Genomic DNA, 25,509 nt, shown 5'->3' on the forward strand with positions numbered 1-25,509 from the left:
AGGTTTTTCATTAACCTACATAATATGTGGACCACCGGTATTTTTTCTCCAACTTATCGAAGTGTCCTGATGGTATGTGTATACATAAGTAAATTAACTTATACGATGAGATTGGAGTGGTAAGGATGTTTTTATTTGCAGCCCAACATCCATGCGAATCCGTGAAGTGTGGACTTCGGGAGCAGTGCTCGCTGGACGCGCGTGGCGTGGCTGTGTGCGGCTGTGGCGCGGAGTGCGAGGCCGTTGTGCGGCTTGTGTGCGCCACAGACGGACGCACCTACGACAGCCCGTGCCACCTCGACCGAATCGCGTGTCTAGAGGGACGCGATATAAGAGTCGCGTATGCCGGTCCTTGTGGTGAGTTTTGGTTATATTATTGTTTCGTGACAGGTACAAAATACTTGGTATCACCTGTTTGATTGTAGTCCTATAAATTATTGGTCTATTAGAAAATATTATCTTATGTTTACAACTAAAATGCAAAAATTAAGAAGATTAAAAAATGGTGACCTAAAAGTCTGAGTGATATTTTTAAAGACGGGTTAAGTGTTTTATATTTATAATATCTTTGACAAAAGATAATTATCGGTAAAAATTTATTTAAATAACTATTACAATAGGTCTGGAAAACCCGTGTGCACGCGTTAAATGCCCGTGGGGAGGAGCGTGTATAGCCCGTAATGGCGCCGCGCAATGTGCGTGTCCTGTGTGTGACGCTGCGCTTGCGCCGGTCTGCGCCTCCGACCACAACACTTACGGCACTGAGTGCAAAATGCGCATGCACGCTTGCCAGGAGGGAATAAACGAAGGAGAGCTACGTGCTCTATACAATGGAACTTGTCGTAAGTATTTTACTCGTATCCATACATACTGAATTTTGGTACTTATATATTTCAGATTTATAATGGTTTAGCTCAAGATCGCTCGAAGTAGTAGTACCTACTTAAGCAAGAAACGCATCTAGTGCTAGGTACAGAGCACTTCAGACTTCATAAAGACAGAATTAATTCAATTGATTAAATCAAAGTCGAGACCTTTTTAATAAAGCTCCAAGACTGAGAGAAAAAAACAAAGATTCTAGACAAGGTCTGTATTAGAGTTTAGGAAGAAAATTCTATTAAATTCCCGTCACAATAAGCTAACACAGAAATTAATAGGCTTCATTTCCTAGCCGTGTAACTGCGCACAAAAGAGATTCGGCAAAATTATACTGAAAGCTGGCTAATTTCTTTTGATTTTACATTTTTCACATTCTAAGAGTGAAGAAATGCTTCCATTAGTCATTTAAATTAAAGAGCCTTCCCCACAGCGGTGAATTTAAAGATGAAATAAATTATGAAATACCTTTTCGAGGAAAGTCTCTATCCATTTTTAGATTAAATTGTTTTTTTTTCTCTTTTATTGATGTAGAGAACATTTACGCTGTTGATATATTTTTTCAAAGGGCTGTTTACATTTATTTAAAAAGTAAAAAAAAATATTAGGAAATATCGACATATTATTTTTCTGCAAAACTCGTAACATTTAAAAAACGATTGAGGGAAAATATTGGTTTGTTTAAAAATAAAAATAAAAATGCTTTATTCATCACGTAGGCGAACATAGTTGCACTTATGATAAGTCAAGGTACATGAGAATATTCAATTATTACTTAATTATATTAGCTTATATAAACAAAGACAATAAAATAAATGAAAAATATACTTAGTAAACAAAGAAGCCAGCTCGGGCTGGCAGGGAAGAAGAAATAAAATTATGTATGTATGTATTTTTAAATAAGCAATAAGGGAGAAACGCGTCGCGATCCTCACCGGTGAGGACAATAAAAGCCCTAACCTAGCTAACCTACCAGCCTTTCACTAACTACCTAAGCGATGACTACCCGAAGAAGAAAGGCAGAAAGAAACTCCTTACTATACTACTTTATCTTTTTTATGTGGATGCGGCTGTTATTTGTTAGGGTTAGCAGGCAATCAAAATGTTTTGGCGAAGCTAAAATACATTTTTATAAATGTCGAGCTAAAATCAAGTCTAAGCCATAATACATTTTTATAAATGTATTTCTACGTAAAATATGTAAAGGCTGATTTTTCGATCATCAGATATTTTTTTTTGTACTACAACACAAACTAATTAAAAACACAGTTGTATGTATAATGTAGATTTGTCTCACTTTTATATTTAGTTAGGTTATAATTTATTTGATAGATAAATTTATCTAATCATTGAAATAATATATCACTAGTAGTTGAGTGCGGAATATTGATGTGCAGAAACAATATTCGATTAACATGTCCACCGACGTCATTTTAATGAAACTTTTTTTCAATAGGGCATTCCGTTCGTGTAATAAATTATCAAGAATTTACTCAGAGTGGAGCACTTTTAATTTTTGGCCATAACTTATAGCGGAATTCTTATTATTTATAACGCTTCATTTTTCATGCGCTTATCCTACTAGTTTATGGGGCAGGGCGTTAATCCTTTTAGTTTCGGAGAACATTGTCGCAATTTACATACAGGTATTTCAGACATTTATGTGAGAAATTAAAAATGTGTCTAGTAGGAAGGTTTATTGTATTATGTACCTTTTACTTAAAAATGACTTTTGCCAACAAAACGTCCTTCAACTATGTACTACCTAGATATAGACAATGATTTCAATGGCCAGAATTGATAGAATTAACTCATATTACATCGACGAACCACGGCTTATTCGCCATTAGCGGCCGGTTTATTTACAACGTTATTACGTCATTATGACGCTGATATTCCCGCTTTTAATTTAACTGTTATTTTTACTTTTTTGTACGGCAATGGCAAATCCCATTACACCTGATGGTTAGTGGAGTAGAGCTCATATAGAGCGTCGGTTCGAGCGATGATTAATTACACTTCGCCAGTTGACACAAATATACCGATCTGTCTTACTTCTACAGTTCATGAAATTACTACTTAATCTTTTAACCTTTGCTGGTAGTAGGATATATTTTAAATCCGCCTTGATAGCGACTACCGTACACGAGATATTAAAACTCTCCATAGTGGCCTACGTAAGTGTGTCGCGTTTCGGTATCACCCTGTTTATATCCGGTACCAACAGGGCGGCATAATTGCGTCGACTGTCGAGGGGTCATCTCTCATCAATCGACATTCTATTGGATCTCATTCCACTTACCGTCAGGTGCAATGGACTTGGCCATGAACGTATAAAGTCGACAGTAATAGTTTATTTATTTGTTGGTACAGAGACATGCGCCGACATCGTTTGCCAAGGCGGCGGGGACTGCATCGTCGACGGGGACACGGGCCGCCCTGTATGTCATTGCAACCACAACTGCACTGAAGCGCAGGTCAGATACCAACTTGTGGCTCAATATTGCATTTCGGCTTCGTATTGTTTAGTTCTGGACGTATAAATGTTTGCAATGTTAGCATGTTATTGTTGAATACTGTGCAATCTTTAGGGTATGATTTGGAATGTTTTGATTTTGATGAAAAATAAATAGTTGTTAAAATATTTAATAAAACATTTAAACTAAATTTTAACAAGATCGAAAAGAATTATAAACTTAGCAATTTCAAAAATAATATCAAAGTCTAATTAATATCAGGCTTAGGTAGCGCAGAAGTTAAACACTTCGACTTAAAAATCTGTGCAATTTTATATTTAAATTTAAAATTACAACATTAAGTGAAGTGCACATATTTAATCCGTTCCAAGTCGTGTAAGTGACCCCTTGGTTTACCGCGAATATGATTATTTCAACTTTATTGAACACGCCATGACTCGCCTCAGTTATTTACTTCAGAATAAACAGTAAAGTAGCAAAGATTTCCAATCCCATCAATTTAAGCCGATTCTGAATCAATTTGCCAAAATGGACTCGAAGACAATAAGTACGTAATTTGGTGAAAGGGAGAAGGTAATTTAAAAACAATTCCTTGGTCTTATTTGGAAAACCTGTAATGGACACGTACCTTAATGTGTTTCGTGTCATGTGCGAATTTGGTCACGCCTTAATAAAGTGTATAAGGTCAGGGTGCCTTACACCGTCTATGGAGGCATATCCGTCTTTTTGTTATTACAGGCGTTCTAATCGAAGGACTGCTTTGATAGTCTTATAGGTAATTCTCTGACTCTCTTACCTATACAGCGTCTACTGTTACTATCCAAGCTGTCCTTCGAATATAACGCCTTTGATTGCAAAAAGACGGATTTGCCCGTATAGACGGAATATGGCCCCCTGACCTTACTTAGGTTTATCGTAGGATTAGTGCCAATTCATACGAAACTTTTATTGTATAAGTTCTCTAAAAGCTGTAAAAACTTCAAAGTTTCTAAGAAAACCTTTTATTTCTTCAAAAGTTACACACTAATCCCATCTGAATTGTATTTTTTGGAACGAAAGTTATATTGCTGATCATTAGAACAATGTTAAATGCTAGCTAACAAAAGTTGTTTTCGAATATAAATATGTTTCTTAAAAAAAATTATATTTCGCTAATTTTCTTAGCTCAAAAATATTACGGTTTTTGAATACTTATTTGTTTTTTTTATTGTACATTTAGTGTACGGTTTACTTACAAAAAAAAACTTTTATTACTGAACTACGACTATTTAATCAAAATAAATATTTAATACCTAATTTAATTCAATACATAATATTTACATGTAAAGCGGTTTGCTGATCAGGAGATAAACTAAATTAGTTCAGCATAGCTGAGGTATTTTTTAAAGTCGGATACAGACCGCAAACTATATAACTTAGCTATGTTCTATGTGCAATTTCTTTAAGTATAGGAGCTAAGATGTACTAAATTGGCGAATTCTTCTGCAGTCGGTGATAATGTCATTTATCTTAATCACAATAAAATCAATATAAGTAAAATTTTATTGTAGCCGTAACGGCTTTTTTATATTTAAAAATATCTCCAAATCATTCCATTAATAAATTTAACCCGTAATTTCGACGGCAGGAGTCGGCCGCGGTATGCGGGACAGATGGTCAGACCTATCCCTCACAATGTGAACTGGACTCGACAGCGTGTCGCGAGCAAAGTGATTTGCGGCTCGCCTACAAAGGAGACTGCGGTAAGCCATGTTAATTATCCGTTGTATGATTAAAATTTGAGTTCGTTCGCAATGTGGTAGGATTTTTTGTGTTATGCCGATTTTTTATATATGTCTATTAACAAATGATGATCCATATAAAACTGATGTTAATGTATCATAGCTGGTGGTAGGGTATATTTTACATCCGCTCGGATAGCAATCACCGTACACAAAGTGTTAAAACTCGCCATAATGGCTCACGTAAGTGTGTGGCGTTCCGTCGTCGTTGTGTGTACATCTGGTTTCAACTGGCCGGCATAATTGTGTCGATTGCCGAGGGGTAATCATCCTGGTCAGTCGATATTCTATTGGACCCCACTCACCTCACCATCAGGTACAGTAGGTTCACTTTGTCGTACGTATAAAAAGACATATTGAAAGACATCCTATCTGTGGTAGTTGGTTTGCTTGGGCTTTAATCTCACTTAATATATCACTAAAGAGAAACACATATTGCACTGTTTAGACAGTTGTTGTCTTTTGGAACAATAATACTTATATTGCATTTGGTATTTTTTCGAAACTTTCTAGACGTATGAGTTGATGAACTGTTGACGAAATGAAAGGCTACTTTGGTGTATTCTCCAAAGTAAAACCGGCCGCCGGTTTTGTTATACCCACGAAATAATCCCAAGCTGGGTGTTTTCGTAATGATACCATTACTTAGTCTGGTAACTATTGTCTACTCCATTAAATCCCCTCCCTTTCGGTGTATTTTCTCGTATCCTATTTACTGTACGCATCTACTTAATAAAGGAAATGCGTAAGGGGTAAACTCTTGAGTTTCAAGAATCTTACAACGCAGGTAGAGTTGAGAGGTGGCTTGAAATTATATTTTCTTAGTTTATGTTTTCATGTAACGAGAAAAACGTGTTAGAAAATATAAAAGATTGTAAACATCTTTTGACCTTTTTAATGTTTCTCAACGAGTGTATTTGCTTTATCATAGAATAAATATTTGTAATAAATAAGTATTGTGTTTATGTAATTATTATTATGAAATTATATTACTGTATATTTTGGTAAAGGGCATATTTATGTAAATCGACGAACTCAGAATCGTACAAAAATCATTAAACAAGAGAAATTATAAAGGCACAGCCGTTAAAGGGTTAAAGTATTTCGTAACAAATAACTCTATATCATGGGTTACATTTATTGAAAACGATTATATTCCATTTGACTCGGGGTAGGGTTAATCATTATTCGTATTTCAGTAAACCGTGATAATCCAGATAAATTGGTTGAAATTTAGGATGTTGGCGGGTTGCGACCCGTCATGACAATCCGGCCTTTGAATTATGTGTTTACATTCGGAAATAACTAGTGGATATGTATTACTTTGTTTATTGCAAAATGATTTTCTCTAGTTAAGGTTACGTTTCTGGACAAAATAAATAAGGATGGAATAAAAATATATTTCAATGTTTTGTCTAATATCGAATTAATTAAAAATAGAAAATAGAACAATTTTGTTAAAAGATTGTATATTGAATGTACTGCTGTCCAACTTGATAGGGACTACCATCTACGTCATGGTAAAAAATAAAACATCACAATAGCATTCAGGATATTACACCATTAGGTTCAATGGTTTGTTAACGAGGGCACAGCAAATTAGCCTCACTGAATCTGATGGTAAGAGATGCCTAAAAACTCTCGTCTCTCGTATGCGAGATGCCGTCTACCTAGGCGAAGGTATGTACCATAGATATGTACCTACATATCTATGGTACATAACAACGCAATGTCTAATTCTACTGCCAAGCGCCAGTTGCATACACTGTTGTATTCCGGTTTGTAGAACATTGTAGCCAGCAGCGGGTATTATTAGATTTAACATTTTATGTCTCAAGGTTACTAGTACACAGGGTGCCACGCACTACTATATCATTTAAAGTTTCTGGGCGGTCGTATCGCTTTCCATCAGACGAGCTACATGCACGTCTCGTCATTCGATTGCAAAAAAATAACCACCTGCCAGGATAAAAAAAAGGCTCCCATATTGCAGCATTTTTTATTAATTATCAGATAAAAGTTACTTTAGACATACGTACGGGAAAAAGTAGGCCGCCGCTGGCAAAACGCGTTACTCTTTTTGCGAGTGCCTCCGTTAATTTTAAAAATGTTTATCTACGCTAGCATACAATACGTTGTTCAGAAAATGTTGTTAAAGTCATTTTACATCATTTTCTGAACAACGTATTGTTACTACTCTACGTCAGTAGAGGCGAATAATGTTGTATATATTTAATAAATGCGTAGGCACGCGTAGGTTATCGTAAATTCAATGTGTAAGTTTACAATTTCAGCATATTTCTATATAAACGATTAATACAGAAATATATTATTATTAAACCCTTTTTCAGATTTTATCGCAATTATATAAAAGCTTTTTTATTTTGTATAATTTTATTGTATAATGGAGGTAGATATTGTAATTGTCAATTTTCGGACGACTAACATTTTGTCAACTCAACCCTCCCACGATGAAGGCTGCAATGTCTTCAAAACGTCGCGAGAAAAGTTTAGTATAAAATCCGAAAAATAGTTTTATTTCAATGTCTTAACGTTCACGTTAACATTACAAATCAATATAGAAATGTTTTCTATGAATAAGGTTTTTATTCGCGTAATTGTAATTAGTATATCTACTGAATAGTATATTAAAAACAAAGCTAAAAGTTTCGTAATTTATTTCATCCTAGATGTTTGTGTTCACTCCGCGGCCATACGATGTAATACAAGGCACATGAAAACTAAAACTGACCTAGAATATAGTTAATTTACCAACTTCGTCAAATTTCGTTAACCGGCTGTCATTAGCCGACCTGGAAGTATCCAATGAAGTTTTGATTGTGGCCTCCTTTGTAAAGTTTGTAATACTTGAGAACCTGTGCCTCCGTTGTAGAGGATTAGTGGTCGATACGGGATTAAAGTCCTCCATAGCACCCGAAACAAAGTCAGATTAAGTAAGCTCCTTTGTGATGTGCATCCTCTTGTTACTTTGAACTTAATAGCTTAAGATGTTTTCTGTGCTGTTAGAACTTCACTTATGTTACTGGTTACCACATTTATGGTCAGGTCAAGACATTTCGCAGTTTGCTCGAAATTGATTATAATACTTTGAAAGGATTATCAGATTATAGTTTAAGTCTCCTTAGACTTATATACTTATAAGGACCTTTCCTTTGAGAGATGTTAGCTCAGTATTTCGCCACGATTTTTTCGGTGGCGTAGTTGTATTGCTTGCGCGGTATACAGCGCTCTATGATCTTGGGTGCGAATCTTGTATCGGGCAAACTGATATTGGGGTTTTCTTCTTAATGTTAGTCCAGCGTTTAGAATTGGTACCCGATATGCCAATAGGCTTACCTCCTATCAAGATGTGGGAAGGAAGACTTGGCGATAAATTGGTGCCCTGGTTGCACCTTTGGTTACTCTTTCGGGGATAAAAGCGTGATATTTTAGATTTTGGAAAAATTGGGCAAACCGAGAATGAAAAATATATTCTTTCTAAAACGGTATATTTAAAAATAAGCGAGTGAATAAGATATTGTACATATCGCGTAGTCTTTTTAGAATCTGTTTTATCATTTATTTTCAACCTCATAGTGTGGTTTTATTTTATCATAACTAAGAAGGTCTTAGGAAAACAGTAATACGGGTCAAAATACACCGTAGTAAAGGTTACGTTGAAGATTTAGTCGTGACCTATTTCTAAGTTTAAAATGTGAATGATCAGCGTATAGTAACACGTACGATAAGAGCCCTCGACTTAGAAACACGCCGACCATGCAAAATACGTGAACATGTTTAATATTTGCAACGGTGTTACTGTAATATGTTACATATTTAGTTTGTGGACACGTACATACTTTAGCATAATAATCTTTTTGTGTTGTAATTCATGTATTCCTATTCAACATTACAGCAGTGATATAATACTAACGTTTTTTAACAAGTAGCGAAATTTGTTACTTATACACAGTGATTTTATATTCGTTTTAGATCCGAAAATTTGAAAAATTCCACTTGGTGTTTACCCATCACGCCTTTACTTCCAAAGGTGTAGGCAGAGGTGCAATCAGAGCACCCACTTTTCACCTGTGTGTTCCATTCCATGATGTGATTGCGGGCGAGCCCATTGCGATATTTGTTATACTTTTCCTAAACCATATAAAAACATATACAATTATATTTACGTATTTAAAAAAACAAGAACGGAAGAATTTTCAGTGCTAATACGTCAAACCATCCAACCTTAACTGGATTCCGAATTTGCCTGTCAAGAACACATGTTTACGCATAATCCCACCGTATTTCATACTCCGTGGGCAATAAGTATTGATTTTATGTAGCTGGTCACAGCCCGTTCGTTATATTCTAATACGTAATAGTAATTATCATAATAAGTGAAAGCATTGGCGATTCTGGGTTATTATTATCATTATTTAGCTGTATAATCATCCATACAATTCTAGGGAATACATATATATGTATGAGTGCATAATATCAATTACTAAATATTGGATTTCCGTTAACTACGTCATATCCATTCCTCTAATCTCAAACAGAATATTATAATGCAATTCATTAAATGTAGCGGTGTAGTAGTGCGTATTTCCTCCTCTACTTTTAAATTTTTATTGCAAAACATCTTTCATTTCCCGTCCGGTATTAATCGAGCGCTTTCACTAGAATTTCATTTTGCGGAGAAGTGGTAAACAATCGTTATTAAATTTGCACGGGTGTCTTCCCTCGTTCCTCATCGCGGAGCGGGAAGGTGCAATTTTCCTTAAATGTCAAAACGGGGACGTAAGATGAGACTCCCGATTGCCCAAGTGACATAATGAATAAAAACTTTTATTTTACGTAATTCTCGTAACTAGAAGAAAAAATTTTGGTCACACGTGTACATTTTTGCATAGTAAGGATATGTTTTTTTAACAGCTTTGTGCGAAGACGTTCAATGCTCGTTCGGGGCGATCTGCGCGGCTGGTGAATGCATCTGTCCCACCGATTGTACTGGGGCCGCTCGTGAGCCCGTCTGTAGCAGCACCATGCAGACATACCCTAATGAATGTGAACTGCAGAAGGCCGCCTGCCGACTCCCTCCACCTGGCACACTCCACGTCATCTTCTACGGAGATTGCAAAGACAGACTCGCCGTTGTACCACCGATCGCTATGAGTGAGTGTTTATCCATCTCTTATGATGCATGTATCATTCTAAAGTTTTGTTGGATTTACTGTAAAATCTGTGTAAATATTTAATCAATTTTCACTAAGTACTTATCTGTAAATAATGTTTGCGCATAGAAAATATTTACCATCAGACCGTCATCAACTGAATTGTTAGCAGTAATGCCAATAAAACGACCCATCCCTGATCAATTAACTAACTTTCCGCTTTATCGCTCGACTAACACGCAAATATTTGGGGATGGGTAGCGACGACCGCGATGACCACGACCGAGGCGGAGGAAGGGCCGACGGATTCTTCAGGCGCCACTGACCTTGGCACTGTCAGCCCTACTGCCTGTCGAGACATTCGGTGTGACTTCGGAGCCAGCTGCGAGATAGGTCCAGATGGTTACCCTCGCTGTTCCTGCCCCTTCGAATGTCCACATGACGATGAGTACTTCCCCGTCTGCGCTTCTGATTTTCGACTTTATCCCAGCATGTGTGCTATGCGGAAGGAAGGTTGTCAAGAACAACTCGAATTGAGACTTCGACCATTGGATCTATGTAAAGGTTTGTACACACGCTTTACTAAAAATAACGCTGAACATAAACGTAACAATTTAACACATTATTTCCATATGGAGAAGGTTAGTTTCAAATATGCCGTCTCGAAACGAAGTGTTATTAACCGCAGGTATGGAAGTAAGGCCTTGCGGTAACAACAAGGCAATGGTTGATCCAACAACTGGTCTTGAAATTGACTGCGGTAATGGGCCACACCGGCAAGATTGCCCCGTCGGTAGCTATTGCCATATTACATTGACTGCCGCAAGATGTTGCCCCAAAAGTGAGTATTACGTAAATACAAAGAGAAAACCAATCATGCCTCTTTCAGTGGTTTTATATAAAAGCAATTTACGAATGAAATTGGGTTAAACAAAAAATTATGAATGTTAATGACAGATCCATGAAATTGTCGTGTCTAAATTAAATTTTATCCAGTCTGTTAGTTTCAATTAAAGATAAATCGCATTTCACGTCAAATACTTTTAACGATGCCGTTGTGGGGCGAATTACGTGCCCTTCCAGTCGGTCTAATTTTAACATCGACAATTAACTCTTAACGGATAATTATCTTCATCACGTAAAAATCACTATGCACATATCATTTAGTTTGGCTATTTGCTTATGCTATAAACAACATCTAACCGGTGATTTATCAGTATACACTAACGGTACGTGGCACCTCTGCTAAATCGTATGCTATCACGCTATGTGATGCTTTGAATCCTTAGTTGTAGTGAAATAGATAATTTTATTCGTAGGAATGCATTTTGTTTCAACATTTGTTGTACAGATGATACGCGGCAACAGGACGAGAAGAAAGACATTCATTGCGGCGAGAGCGCGTTCGGATGTTGTGCGGACGGCAGCACTGCGGCTACGGGGCCTAATGAGGAGGGATGTCCGATAACGAGTTCGACTTGCGGCTGCAATCGCCTCGGCTCGGTGTCGGATCGATGCGACGAGGGTGGTCAGTGTGTTTGTCGGCCGGGCGTGGGCGGTCTGAAGTGCGACCGCTGCGAGCCCGGCTACTGGGGGCTGCCGAGGATCGGCTCCGGTCATACTGGTTGCATACGTTAGTATTTGTTTTGCGTATCTGAAGCGTCTCTTGTTTGTTTAGGCTTTTACCTTTTTTAATGTATGGCGTGTTGGTGCATAAATACTTCGTTGTACACATTGAATTCTTTTTTAGTATTCGCATATATGTGTTTTGTTATTTTTATGCTTAAGCGATATTGAATTTATGGTTGATATTTATTTAAACAAATGTCATTTTTAGCATGCGGTTGTTCCGCGTTCGGTTCAGTGCGTGAAGATTGCGAACAAATGACAGGACGATGTGTATGTCGTACTGGAGTTCAAGGGCAGAAGTGTACTGTGTGCGCTGACCACCGCCGTAGATTAGGACCTAATGGATGCTCTGATCGTGAGTATTATAATGAAATAGATGTGTTTTTTTAAAAAGGCTTTTACTACTCTTTTTCCACACTTCTGGTTTCGATACCCGGGTTTGAGTAAAGTGATATTGAATTGTTTCTCTTAGTATCAGCCCGTAGTTTGGAATTTCTACTCAATGATATGAATGATATGAAGATAGGCTTCCCACCTATCATATCATAGGACGAAATTCATTTGGCAGAAGGAGGATAGCCTGGTTCCAACTCTGCCAAGACCTTCTGGGATAAAGGCGATTTACTGGCATGTGAAAATATCAGTTTCTCTTTAATAAATAACATAGCTGTAAATATAAAAATACATCACATAATTTTTGCGGATGATATGTTCCTAGTTTTACTTAACAATATTTTATCTAAATTTTGATATAAAACATACTCGTAGCGGAGAGCGGCGGCGTGGTTTCTTCGTGTGCCGAATTATCATGCTACTTTGGAGCCGTATGCACGGAACGGACCGGCGGCGCTCTCTGCGAGTGTGCAGCTGCTCCGTGTCCTGACAGCGATACCAACATGCTGGTCAGTGGGTTTTATCATACTATCTTACCATATTCTGTATATTCCTATATCCTATCTTCCTTCTCACTAATTTTGTAAATGTCTTTCATTTCGTAAATGTGAAAATTTGTGATAGATTTGAATGTTTCTTAGATGTAAATGCATAATAAGTTAGATTTCAATGAATACAAGTACATCGATAGATCAAGTTCTGGACTGACTGCGAGACTGGTGTTCCAGAAAATTCCAGCCGTGCAGAGTTGCATGCAATATCTAGTTTGTTAAATTTATAATTAATTTGAAATAGACAACCTTCTTAATTATTAAGTTATGCTACAACATTTGATCCTCGCTTGAATTTTTTCGAAGTAATCTGACATAAAAGTTAATTAGGCCTCCTGAGAGCCCGTTTCAAATTTATTTCTTTTTAATCCCTAATCACTGTAACAAGTTATTTCTCGTGTTGAATTTTAATTTTGTATTGGTTTGCCAATGTGTGTCATGCAGCGACAATATAGTGTTATTGTCGCTGGTGTCATGTTAGAATTATCTAACTTTAACGATCAATAAACTATCAACTCTCATTATAACTAATTTCAGTGGTTTAGAAGTTAAGTGTACTTAACTTCTAAACCACTGAAATTAGTTATAATTTATAAATAAGCTGTAGCTTACGCTATGTATACTTAATAAATTTGATTACTTACAATAAAATCAATAAAAACCTCACATTACTCATCTTTTACGACACAAATTGCTTCAACTTTACCGAATGCCTTATTAATTTTGTAATTAATTTTCCGTATAATATCAATCACCCCGAAATTAAGTTTGTAATTAAACTTTTCAAACTCACTTCTTAAACTTTGTATTAAGTGTTGTCATCGTCCTCCTACTTGTTCGTAAAATGTATTGTCACCGATGGTTGTACCAACAGGTATGTGGTAGCGATGGGAAGACTTATGAATCGGAGTGTCACCTTAAGTTGCAAGCATGTCGCACGCAAGAGGATATCGTGGTTCAGGCGTTCGGACCTTGCAAGTTGGGAGAAGTGGCTGGCACCGCTGGTCCACCGCGTCCCTCCTCCCCTATACAATTCACACAACAAGACGACGGCGCCGCCTCCAAGTCTACCAGGCATTTGCTCAATCCCAACTACAACAAATACGATTGGACGAGGAAGGAAACACCAAGCGATTTTGAAGGCGTTCTTTCGGGCCAGAAATTTAAAGGTATGTTTTCAAATTTAATACTTGATTGAGAGATATTAGAAATTTTATCACTCTGTCTGCATTGGTTTTTTAGGTGAAAATTTTAATCAGTATGTGAAAAATGTTGTTATCAATGAAATAGATGAGGTCTATTATTGTTTATATAGGGCTTCAGATACTATAACAAAGCTTGCGTGTTACCTACGTTTTTTATATTTATCACGAACGCGTAACAGAGATTTACAAGATCCCTGGCCAATTTTGTATTTAATCTCGATAGTGTTTCTACTAAACCCGAACAAATACAATTAACGTTTTATCGAGCGAGTATCTCCAAACTTTATTTGTTATTTTGTGTTTTCTTTACTATCCATTTAATGTTCCTTATTGTGTCTATTTCTTCAAAAAAATGGTGTGTTATGTCAAGATCTCTGACTATATCCATACATTATTTTTTGCCTGCAAATTCAGTCGAATTATTCCGAAACGTAATTTAGTCCGTTAAATCACGACCTTAATAGATTGAAATAGAATAGAAAAGTCGTTTATATTGCACAAATGCATTAAAAAATAATAATATAAAAATAACAATGATTATGCCTGGGCGCGACAGTGAGAGGTTTTTTTTAGCTCTAGTGCGATTCGTCCCAGACAACCTCAAATACCATACAAGGTTAAAAATAAACCACTGCAAACCTTTTTCTTAGAATTCATAAGAATATTTTTATTCGTAATTCATTGGTCTTACCAATACAACTTAGATTGTATAGGTTACACATTGTTAGGAACAGAAGCGATTTTGATGAAAATATAAAGATCTGTCTCTTATTTAACGAATACTTACATAAAGCTATCACCAACCGACTCTTATGGGTGTCAATGACTAACTGCCTTGATCGCAAACACGGGGTTATCATAGCAAAAAGTGTACGTCGCGTTACAAATACCCTCACAAAAATATTTAAGTGCAGTATATAATAACTTCAATAAATTGGAAGCTTTAGTAATGGTTGATAGATTCTGTGTTTTCCACGTAACTTTTACATAAATGAAAACGTTAGGTTCGCAAACAGCAACAACCGCAACGCTGGGCGCGGTGGGCGCATTACTGGGGGACCTGTGCACTGAGGATGCTGACTGCGTGGCACTGCCTGGAGCCTATTGTCCGCACGGAGGCTGTGTTTGCAGACCTGGATACACGCCCACTGTTCACAGGAAAGCATGTGTTGGTACGTTGAATAGAAGCTATTACTTTAAATTTTATATGATCAATTATAGACCCAAATTAGTAAAATAATTACAACTGTCATTAAAAAACGCGAGTAAATTATAGCATTACATTACGTACTTATTTGAAACGTTTTGAGGAATGTCCAATATTTACCGTAATTACTGACATACTACAATAAGGCTTTCTTCGAATATTGATCAAGTGGCAACTTTATGTGTAGTGCCTATAAACGTGTCGTTGATGTAAGTTAAGGGCGTCTATAGCACAGCAGTTCGTAGCCCACGCTCGTATTGAGCACAGCCACGCAAACCTTATTCTCTTTTGACTCATTTTTCCCTGTCAACGTCAGCGTGAAAATAATTTGAGATAATTTACTATTCAAAGAAAAAAGTTTTATGAATATTAGAACAATACAAATATGTTCATATTCCTACAGAACAAATACCGCAAGAGACAACTGAGGAATACAGCGCTTGTTTATCAGAGCCATGCTACAACCTGGGCACATGTATCGACTTGCCAGGCTCCACTTACACTTGTCAGTGTGCGGGATCCTTCACGGGAGCCAATTGTGAATCTCTCGCAAAAGATGGTCTTCTCAACAACTACATCGAAACACCATCTTTTGACGGTTCATCCTACATACGACTAAAACCCTTAAAGGCTTACCACAAGTTGAATATCGATATCGAATTTAAAGCTTTTTCCGAGAATGGCGTCATATTGTACAATCAGCAAAAACCGGATGGCACGGGCGATTTTGTTTCGCTCGCTTTGGTCAACGGATATTTAGAGTTTAGGTGAGCAAAATTTCTGTATTTTAGTTAAAGGGGAATAAAATTTGGTCTCGTTGAAACGAAGCGATTTTATTCGTCGGTTTCATTTTATGTCTTTTTCGATGCAGGTATAATCTAGGGAATGGTGTATTAATTTTGACATCTTTGGAGAAAATATCATTGAATGAATATCACAAGGTATCTGCAAAACGATATCATCGAGACGGAATCTTGGCCGTTGATGACATGGAAGATGTCGTTGGACAATCAAGCGGTCACCTCAAAGCATTAGATCTCGCTGAAGATGCTTTTATCGGAACTGTACCCACAAATTATTCCAGGTATTGAATCACTAATAATACGAACTACTTTATATTTTCAATAGGCAACCTAATAGTTTCCTCAAAGTAATAACCAACCCGATATATAATAGCAACTTTTATTCAGGGTATTCGATAATATCGGCACTCGAAGCGGGTTTATCGGTTGCGTAAAATCCTTGAGGATAATTCGTCATCAAGTGACAAAGAAGTTGGGCCGTCCAGACTCATTAGTCGTCGCTATAGAAAACGTTCGAGAGTGCCAATCTAACCCGTGTATGAGTATTCCGTGCAAGAATGGTGGCACGTGTAAATCCATAGAGGGGTCGGCGACCGAATATACTTGTAGCTGCCCTATCGGATTTCAAGGAGCCAATTGTGACGAGAGATTAGATCCGTGCGAGTCGAATCCCTGCGGATATGATGAGGGGCTATTGTGTGACATAGGACCCGAAGGCGGCCACGTCTGCCGCTGTTTATTTGGAGGTGAAATTGGTTCTAACGGAAATACTTGCAGTAATGGTGCGTATAACGTTACTTCTATTATAAACATTGACTTACATCAAATGTTAATTAATCACAACATTTCAGACGTTAATGTGATACAAGAGACTTGGACGCCCCAATTCAATGGTACGAGCTATATCGAATTACCGCCACTCGAAGGGCTGGGGAAAGCGTTCCGAATAGAAATTTGGTTTTTAACGAACCGATTTTCCGGAATGCTTCTTTACACCGGCCAGTCTAATAAAGCCAAAGGGGATTTCATTGCGATTAACTTAGTTAATGGTTACCTACAATTTAGGTACAATTTGGGAAGCGGTATCGCTAATATAACGTAAGTCAAACATTTAATATAATTCTTAAAACTTTTGTCTCTTTGTAACAAAAGTTATTATAACTAAAAATACAATTATTAGTTTTGTTTGGTAAATAAACAGTACTAAAACAATTCTATTTTATTAAGGTCTCCGGTGCCTATAACAAAAGGTCGTTGGCATCGGGCGAGAGTGTCCCGATCTGGTCGTCACGGAAGCTTACAGCTCGACCACCACCCGACACAGAGGGGACACTCTGCGCCTCCTCTCACTCACTTAGAACTCACGCTGCCTTTGTTCATTGGATCTTTGCCGTGAGTACTAATTTTAGTAATTTTATTGATTTTTTTTAAGTATTTTTACGATGCTTCGGTGTCATTTAATGTAGGTTTTAGGGTTGATAGCTCGTGAAATCTCATCTTTTCTTTTTAATCTGAGTTTATAAATGGAACTTAAGAAATATCTAGGCAGGTTTCTTAGAAATGTTAATCATTAAGTAGGTATCAATTACTATAATTTGATTGCTAGGGCAGTTTAGTAAATAAGCAAATATTATCTTTCCCAAGTAATCTATACTACCTTTATCATTGAAAACAGTACTAAGTTCAGTATTTTAAAATTCGCAAACGGACATTCATTAATTATTTAACTGGAAAGAAATAATAAGCGGCATGAAAAGTTATGTTAAAAATACCTACTAATTGACGTTTCATTCGATTCTTTACTTTGATATTTTTGTTCTCTCGTCAAGATAATATTATTCTATTTGTATCATTGTTGCCCTATATTTGTCATACATTTTATCATTTTAATTTTAATGTTATTATTCTTAGCGAAAATTTAGTTATTAATATTTTCAATAAAATCAATTATTATACGGCAAAGGTTAGTGACCCCTTATCGATCACATCACGATAAGCGAAGAAACTGCGACATTTTGTCACATTTCCCACTGGTTCTAGCGCCTACATCCGCCCACACAAAATGTCAGGAGTGACCAGCAGTTTTATTGGAGCAGTGCAACAGGTTTTTGTGAACGGGAATCCACTTACTTTGTACGGTGGCGACATAGCGAAGTGTACTATAGTACAAGAAGAGGAGCGTTTACCTTGTGCCACGACAGGGGTCTCGAAGTACACTGGCCCGCCGTGTGGAGACGGTATGTATATCTACGGATGAAATTATACCATTCGTATCAATATTTTGTTGTAAAGATTCAATATCGGTATTAACTACTTTCATGCATTTGTTTCGGATATAACATAAAGGAGTTTGTGTATTACTAGTTTCTTTCGGATGAACACATTTTTCCAGTAGGACTGTCCAATGTTCATGTTCATTCAAACTGTGCAGGAATAAAAGAATTATTCAAATCTATGCAGTTCATCTAATTCTATTTACCGGTTTTTGTGTTTTCTAACAAATATTTATAATATTACTAAGATTCATTAACTACTTAATTCAATCAAATAGAGCGGGACACTACAGAGTAAATTGTCACCAAAGTTTACCCAAGATAAGGGCTGCCTTAGCTTATGATATAAAGTAATTCCTGAAACGCGCTTGCGACCGCTGGATATTGATAAAATTCTGTGGATTGACCTCGTCCACTGTTGCAAACTTTCCCAAGTTTCTGATTTAAAATTATGAAAGACCCACGAGGCACCCAGGAGATAAAGCGCGCCCTTGTAAGCAAAAGTTACGGGTGTAAATCCAAGTTTTGTATACAAATGAGTTTTTTTACTAACTTCAGTCGGCGTGTTAACGTTTTGCCCCGTTCGCAGTAAAAAATCAAGGCTAAACAGAAAAAAAATAATATTATGCAAAATATTGTTTTGGTACTGAAGGTGATAAATTAACCAAAACGGTTCCCACATCTCAATAATCGTGTAACTTATTGATATTAACATCTTTGTTCTGTTTTAAGTATATAAGAGCTGTTTCTAGTTTCATAGCATCGTATAAAACGAGAAACGTCTACAGATGTATAAGCTAATCGTAAATCTTGCAAAATTGGACAGGAATCGCGGTACACCGTGGGGCTTGTTGGGGAATGAGGGTCTTCGTCCCAATGCGTATGTTTGGAACTATTTTATTCGCGATAAAACGAATCTATTAATCTGGATAGTGAAGTTGGTTATGGGATCTCATTGGTCGTTAACGTTCGTAGCATGACGTTTGTTCCCCTTTTTAGGAATAGGCAGAGATGTAACACATCATAAGTCAAGAGCTATTTTAGGTCTTATATACTAGAGGTCATAAACGTCATGGTAACTTTGTTTTCTCATACTACGTGATCGCTATGTTGGCAATTTTACAAAATATAATCCAATAAAATATTGAGCACGAATAATTTATATAGCATCGACCGGTCCGAAACAATACCGTGAACATTGAAAAAGTGCTGATATTATTTTCACTCGTAAATCACTATATTTAAAATATACATTATTCACCAGGATTAACACCGTGTAAAAACAACGGGTCATGTGTACCTCTACTAAATGAATACAAATGTATATGCCGCGATGGGTACAAAGGAAGAAATTGTGAAATTCAACATCCCACTGTGGAAATGTTAAACGAGAGAACGCCAGTTAATTTTGACGGAAATAATTATTTCTCGTACAGAAGCAGAGGAAGCCGTAGGTAAGAAATTTTGCCATTTTTGTAATTGTTAATTTTTATACAATGGTTGCAATTTAATGAGTACCTTTTATTTGTCGACAATAATATTTCAGATGACAATTCATTTCAATACATTTCAGACAAAAGTATTTACTGATTTCTCATAGTCAATAATCGGGTTCAAAGGAAATATTTTATGTTATTACTCTATAATTAGATAATATTTTACAAGAAATAATATAAACTTTCGTAGTCCATCAAAATAATAACAGACACGTTTACAAAAAAAAAGTACTTAAGAAAAAGTTGAAAAGTTCAGAATGGGAAACTAATTAAAACATTTCTTTTAAAAACTTACTTCTACAAGTTGTTAGCTGATAAGGCGTTTCTTGTAACACAATTTTTGTTGGCGTCCTAGAAACCATCAAATTAAATGTCTATGTATTGACGATTAATTTGACACAAAATAATACGTAGTAATTGTCTCGTAATTACAAAATAACGAGTAAATAAATGTTCATTTATTAACTATAACTGTGTTGTTTTAAGTACAATGTTATGTTGTGATGTGTACGTGGTTAGCTATTTTTCTAAGCGTTGCTACATTTCAATTAGTTACTGTCTTTGAATGGTGATAGCCTAATTGGGAGTAGAATGGACTGCCGAGCCATGTCGCAGGTCCAAAATCCATGGGCACGCACTTCTGAGTTTTTAAAATGTTTAAGTATTCTATGTGAATTACTTATCACTTTCTTTAACGGTGAACGAAAACACTGAAACTAGAAACTGGCATACCTGAGACGTTAAACATAAGAATTTTAAGGGAATATGAAGTCTGCCAATTCACACTAGGTCAGCGTGATAAATTAAGGCCTATTGCCTCTCAGTAGTAAAGAAGGCCCACGACAGAAGTGGGGCAGTATATAATACAAAGCTCATACATACTATATACTGTCTTCAATACCGCAAATATTGCCGACTTAGGTTATAAAAGGGTAAAAATACACGACAAACATGGAACATATTCACGCCGAAGACGATAAAATTCAAGGGGAAAAATGGCTAAAAGATGACTATTCAAATGAACGTTAGCTGCAGATGTCAGTACTTGAGTGTCTGGCTAAAATCTAGAATTTATAGCTGAGAGTACGCTAATCCGCCGCCAGACGACTAGCATTTTAGTATGGCTGGAATGTTCTATCATTCAAATATATCTAATCTTTGACTAGTTGTGTAAAAAATTCTCTATTGTTTATTATTTTTGAAATTAAACATGGGGCATTCAATAGTTTTTGTTTACTCAACAAGGACATGTGTGTGTATATTCTATATATCGATGTTATAGACCTGTTAAATGTAACCATTGTATTCCGGTGTGTTTACTAATTTGTTACTAACATTTCTCCTACATTTCTAGCTTACAAACTAACAAAGGACATTATGGTGTAAGATAACGTTTGATGGATTCGTCAAACAATATTTAGACATAATATACGCCACTGCAGAAAACTTAGTTTAGGTAATAATTAATTTATATCTACATTTCTGTTTTACTTTGCAAGTAATGTGTTTTACTTTGTAACTATATGTATTGAATATCTATCTATTTCTATAGAATAGCGTAGTATAACCGATATGGTTTCTAAAATTAACTTAATTGTAGGGATATTGGGCCACCCTATGTTTTCCGACGTTAAATATTTAATGTCGGTCTAAATATTATACTCCACTTAAAATGTAATTTGGACAGTAGTCAAAATTTATTATTAATTATTTTTTCATTCCGATAATAGTTGTTAGGTACTCTAATAAAATACAACTTTATAACGTCTATAAATTCCACTTGAAAGCTAACAAATTATACAACATGCAAAACAAACTCACTCCCTCACAACGAAGTCATAATGCGGTGAATACAAAAGACAAGCTGCTATACTTCTTTAAACTGTTGTTCATGTTAGTTGGCCCTCCTTAGGTTAGCGGAATGTATAAATTCAAGTCAAGCAAGTCAAATAAGTTACGCCCAAGTTTACGCATTTACATAAACGCGTTAAACTAAACTGCGTAAACAGGAATACAGTTTGCAAGATTACGCTGTCTCTGCTTACTTCTGATTGTTTTTGAAGTCGTTAAATTGTTTTTCGCTTATTTTTTGGTCTGGGTACTGAGACGATGATTACTCTTTTAGTTGCCATTAAACGTGTACTGTAGAAGCTTGTGGTGTACAGTACGTTTCTCTTAAATTTAAAATTAAACATTTTGTCCTTCCTTATAATATTAAATCGAATCACGAATAACTGTGTAGATATATTTCATATTTTATTTTTGCTAAGTAATAACATTTTCGTAGTTAGATCAGTTCTTTTTCATTGCGTTATATTGGCTGCCACTAACCCAGCTAAAAATAATGATTGCTTTATGAGCTCTAAAATCGTTTTAGGAATAGCGGAGCTCGCGGTATTAGATATGAAATTAAATTTCGGACGTACAATGAATCAGGTCTTTTATTATGGAGACGGAAGATCGGAATAAGACCACGTGATTTTATTGGACTTGGTTTGGGCGACGGGAAACTTCAGTTGATTTACACTGATACTGATGTGAAAGAAATAAACTCTGCTACCCACGAGGATTGGTTCCAATGTGTGGAGTCCAAGGTACGGGTGAATGATGGGAGATGGCACACGGCAACCATCAGACGGAGGAAAAGATTGGCCATGTTGCAAGTAGATGACAAACCTCCTGTAAGAGGGTACTCTCAGTCCTTGCTGGTACCTTCGAAATCCAACCCCAAGCTTTGGATAGGTAAGTCATTACACACTTTATTGATATCGATAGGGTTACATTTGTGTGGCTTTTTAACACATAAATGCATTTAAAAAAAGGAATATGAATATATTGGATTCTTTTTCGTCGCCATAAGGTTCAACACTGTTCAAGCTTAGCAACGAAATTTATTTTAGTGCGCCGCAATCTAGACTTGTTCTTTTTTTGTTCGCCATTATTCGATCTAGATTCTATTATTGTACATTCCGGTTTCAACTGAGTAAATTATGACACTCCACTATTCAGATTAGGGTTCTCTGTGCAGATTATTTGCCATATTTATAGTTTGTTTTTGTTTGTGCAGGCGGATCGCCATCGCTGCCTCTAGGGTTGCCATCTTCTCTCTACACTGGTCTGCGCGGGTGTGTTGCCAGTGTGAAAGCAAACGGACGTCACATTGACCTCGGCACACCCATACGACCTGCGACTGAAGTAAGACATTGCGAATAAAAATCGCCGAAAATTATTGAGATTACGCAAAAACGATTTTGAGATAAAAAAAATGAAAGTATTATTTTGTAGCTGTTCTGTTGAATAGTTTGATAGTACCTGTTTAATGTTATGTACCTAATACATATCCATTCCATTTCAATTGCATTTTAGTAATTGTCATAGTTAGTAATATTTCTTAAAGGAACCGGGACTAAGTCCGTTGAATAGCATCGCATGCATTTTTACATAAAATTAGATCGACCAGACTTAGTGGCCATGTCTTGCATTTTATTTATAATAAATAGTTTGTAAGTAGTCGATTGTACCGGCAAATATAATATCGACAACATAAACTACAGTTAAGACTGAAATAACATATGCATGGAAATCTACAAATTACATGAAAATTTAGGGTGCTTAGATATTACTCAAAAAAATAATTTGTATTCACCTAAAATATCATTGTTTTTACTTAACCAAAAGAATGTGCTGCCATAATAATTTACGTTGTAGCTATAGGTGTTAATGTTTATATTCAGTTTGTATAGGTGCTTGATACGCCAGATTTTACAAACATTTTATACTCAGAGTATAAATGAAAAGAGGTAAATAAATGATAAATAACTTGGATATTTTCCCCGTGAATCCTGACATAAATATTATATAGTTGTTAGATTAGTTCGTTTCAAGAAAATTAATTGCGAAGAAAGTTTTAAAAACTTTCATTCGAGTGAAGTTGAAAATGATTGATGATGGCAACATTCCATTTGTGACTAACACGTTTTGTCCACAACTAAATGTCCATTTTAGGAATAATCAGCCTTCTGTTTTGATCTTGTTCTATGACATAAAGATCAACTTTATTTTAATTACTATTAATTTAATTAATTTAAATAAACAGTGCCATAGTAATTGTACAGTAAGTAGCTATGTTCATAGATGTTGATTTCTATCAAAAATATGTTCTATTAAGAATTAAACAGCCATGTTGTGTACTTAAGTAATTATGGAACATAATTATTTTCTTTTATAAAAGCATTTTAGTAGACATTTCTATTTCTTATTTATCTTCGTCATCGTAAATTTAATTAAGAATTTATTTTCAGTCTTGCGTATGTCTATATAAGAAATGGATCTGTTCACGACTTACTTTAATTTGATATCTCATCATTGCCATATAATTTTGTAATATATGTACATAATTCTCTAGACTAGTTTACGTTTAAGTCGCTTAATTTTCTTTAGGAGCAATGTCCGTAAACGCTACGAAACGTATACTAACATAAACCTACTCGTGGATAAACCCCAACGGGGCCATCGAGATATGCTCTTGAAGTCGGTTCTATGTTTGATGTATAGTTGAACTTTCAAATAAGTACCTTACAGCGCAGTATTAAAGTTACATTTAAGACACGTAGTCTACTCTGCTTTGAACGAAATTAATATCACACTAATTTTCTTTTTAAAAACAATACGTGCGTGAGATTTACTTGCATAAATGTTGTAAACTGAGGTATGTTTTATCGTTGTGAAAATTAACCAAAACGGCTTAGAATAGCTACTACAAAATGTACTAAATAAATAACGAATTTGAATTTTATTTGTAAGAGTGTAAATTTTAAAATTACCTAATGTTATGTATAGAAAAATTATTTGGTAAATAGAAATTAGAACGGATTATCTAAGGTAATCATTTTGTTTTTCTAATGTGCTAATTTGAGCGCTGATTTTTGGAACTAAGTTGTTTTTCTACTCTTCATCTAGAGGAATACTTGTAAGGTAATGATACTAATAAAGTAAAACAATGACAATATTAAATCTATATAATATCAGAACGACTTTTAGCGTTTCGTTCGTATTAGACGTGCTTCGTGTTAAGCGAGTCATAACCAATACTCTTATAGATTTAGATCGGACCCTGTCACCGTTAATTCTTGGTAATTGTATAATCTATTTGTGATAAAGATTAATAGACACCTTATATGGAAAACGTTAGAAATGTTTACGAAATCTACCTGAAGGAACGGAGGCAAGGGTTAGCAGCAATATATTTACCTACCTGTAGGTACAATAATGTATCACTGGGTCTTACATATCTTCCAGTCCAATTTGTTACGCAATGTGTGTTTCGATGTAACTATCTTAGTTTATTGAATATAAAACGATTAATAAAAGAGACTGCAATCCGCAAATGTTTGTTTTAATGCAACATTGTCGCACCAATTTCAACAGATTCATCATCATCATCATCATCTTAGCCACAGGAAGTCCACTGCTGAACATAGGCCTCCCCCAAGGATCTCCACATCAACAGATTCAGCCATTTATAAATCAAGTGTAACCTATAAAACCTTTGTAGGCAATTCGCAGTAATCACAACAGTCAGAATAGTTACCTACAATGTAAGAGCTCGTGCGGAAAGTAGATAAAACATCTTATTTACGACAAC

The 25,509-nt window shown here is 35.9% G+C and overlaps 1 protein-coding gene across 6 annotated transcripts in view; it reads left to right on the forward strand.

Annotated features, from left to right (window-relative positions):
• LOC115452692 (agrin) overlaps nt 1-25,252 on the forward strand; it is a 99,949-nt gene extending 74,697 nt beyond the window's left edge. For 2 of the 6 annotated variants that reach the window (XM_037442679.1, XM_030181319.2), the window contains exons 6-26: nt 142-357; nt 621-842; nt 3,250-3,353; nt 4,981-5,095; nt 10,070-10,309; nt 10,570-10,872; nt 10,997-11,149; nt 11,660-11,941; nt 12,146-12,292; nt 12,706-12,839; nt 13,756-14,050; nt 15,091-15,258; nt 15,697-16,060; nt 16,165-16,377; nt 16,484-16,878; nt 16,948-17,194; nt 17,324-17,488; nt 18,137-18,333; nt 19,634-19,823; nt 22,243-22,607; nt 22,933-25,252. In XM_037442679.1, coding sequence (XP_037298576.1) covers nt 142-357; nt 621-842; nt 3,250-3,353; nt 4,981-5,095; nt 10,070-10,309; nt 10,570-10,872; nt 10,997-11,149; nt 11,660-11,941; nt 12,146-12,292; nt 12,706-12,839; nt 13,756-14,050; nt 15,091-15,258; nt 15,697-16,060; nt 16,165-16,377; nt 16,484-16,878; nt 16,948-17,194; nt 17,324-17,488; nt 18,137-18,333; nt 19,634-19,823; nt 22,243-22,607; nt 22,933-23,078 — 4,661 coding nt within the window. In that variant the 3' untranslated portion in view covers nt 23,079-25,252. Of the gene's footprint in view, nt 1-141; nt 358-620; nt 843-3,249; nt 3,354-4,980; nt 5,096-10,069; nt 10,310-10,569; nt 10,873-10,996; nt 11,150-11,659; nt 11,942-12,145; nt 12,293-12,705; nt 12,840-13,755; nt 14,051-15,090; nt 15,259-15,696; nt 16,061-16,164; nt 16,378-16,483; nt 16,879-16,947; nt 17,195-17,323; nt 17,489-18,136; nt 18,334-19,633; nt 19,824-21,219; nt 21,322-22,242; nt 22,608-22,932 lie in introns of those variants that run through there. The other 4 variants (XR_005112987.1, XM_037442678.1, XM_037442680.1 and 1 more) reach the window with 4 other exon arrangements.
• The last annotated feature ends 257 nt before the right edge of the window (nt 25,253-25,509 follow it).

The sequence above is a fragment of the Manduca sexta genome, chromosome 25 (assembly GCF_014839805.1).
Source record: "Manduca sexta isolate Smith_Timp_Sample1 chromosome 25, JHU_Msex_v1.0, whole genome shotgun sequence".
NCBI classification, from domain to species: Eukaryota; Metazoa; Arthropoda; class Insecta; order Lepidoptera; family Sphingidae; genus Manduca; species Manduca sexta.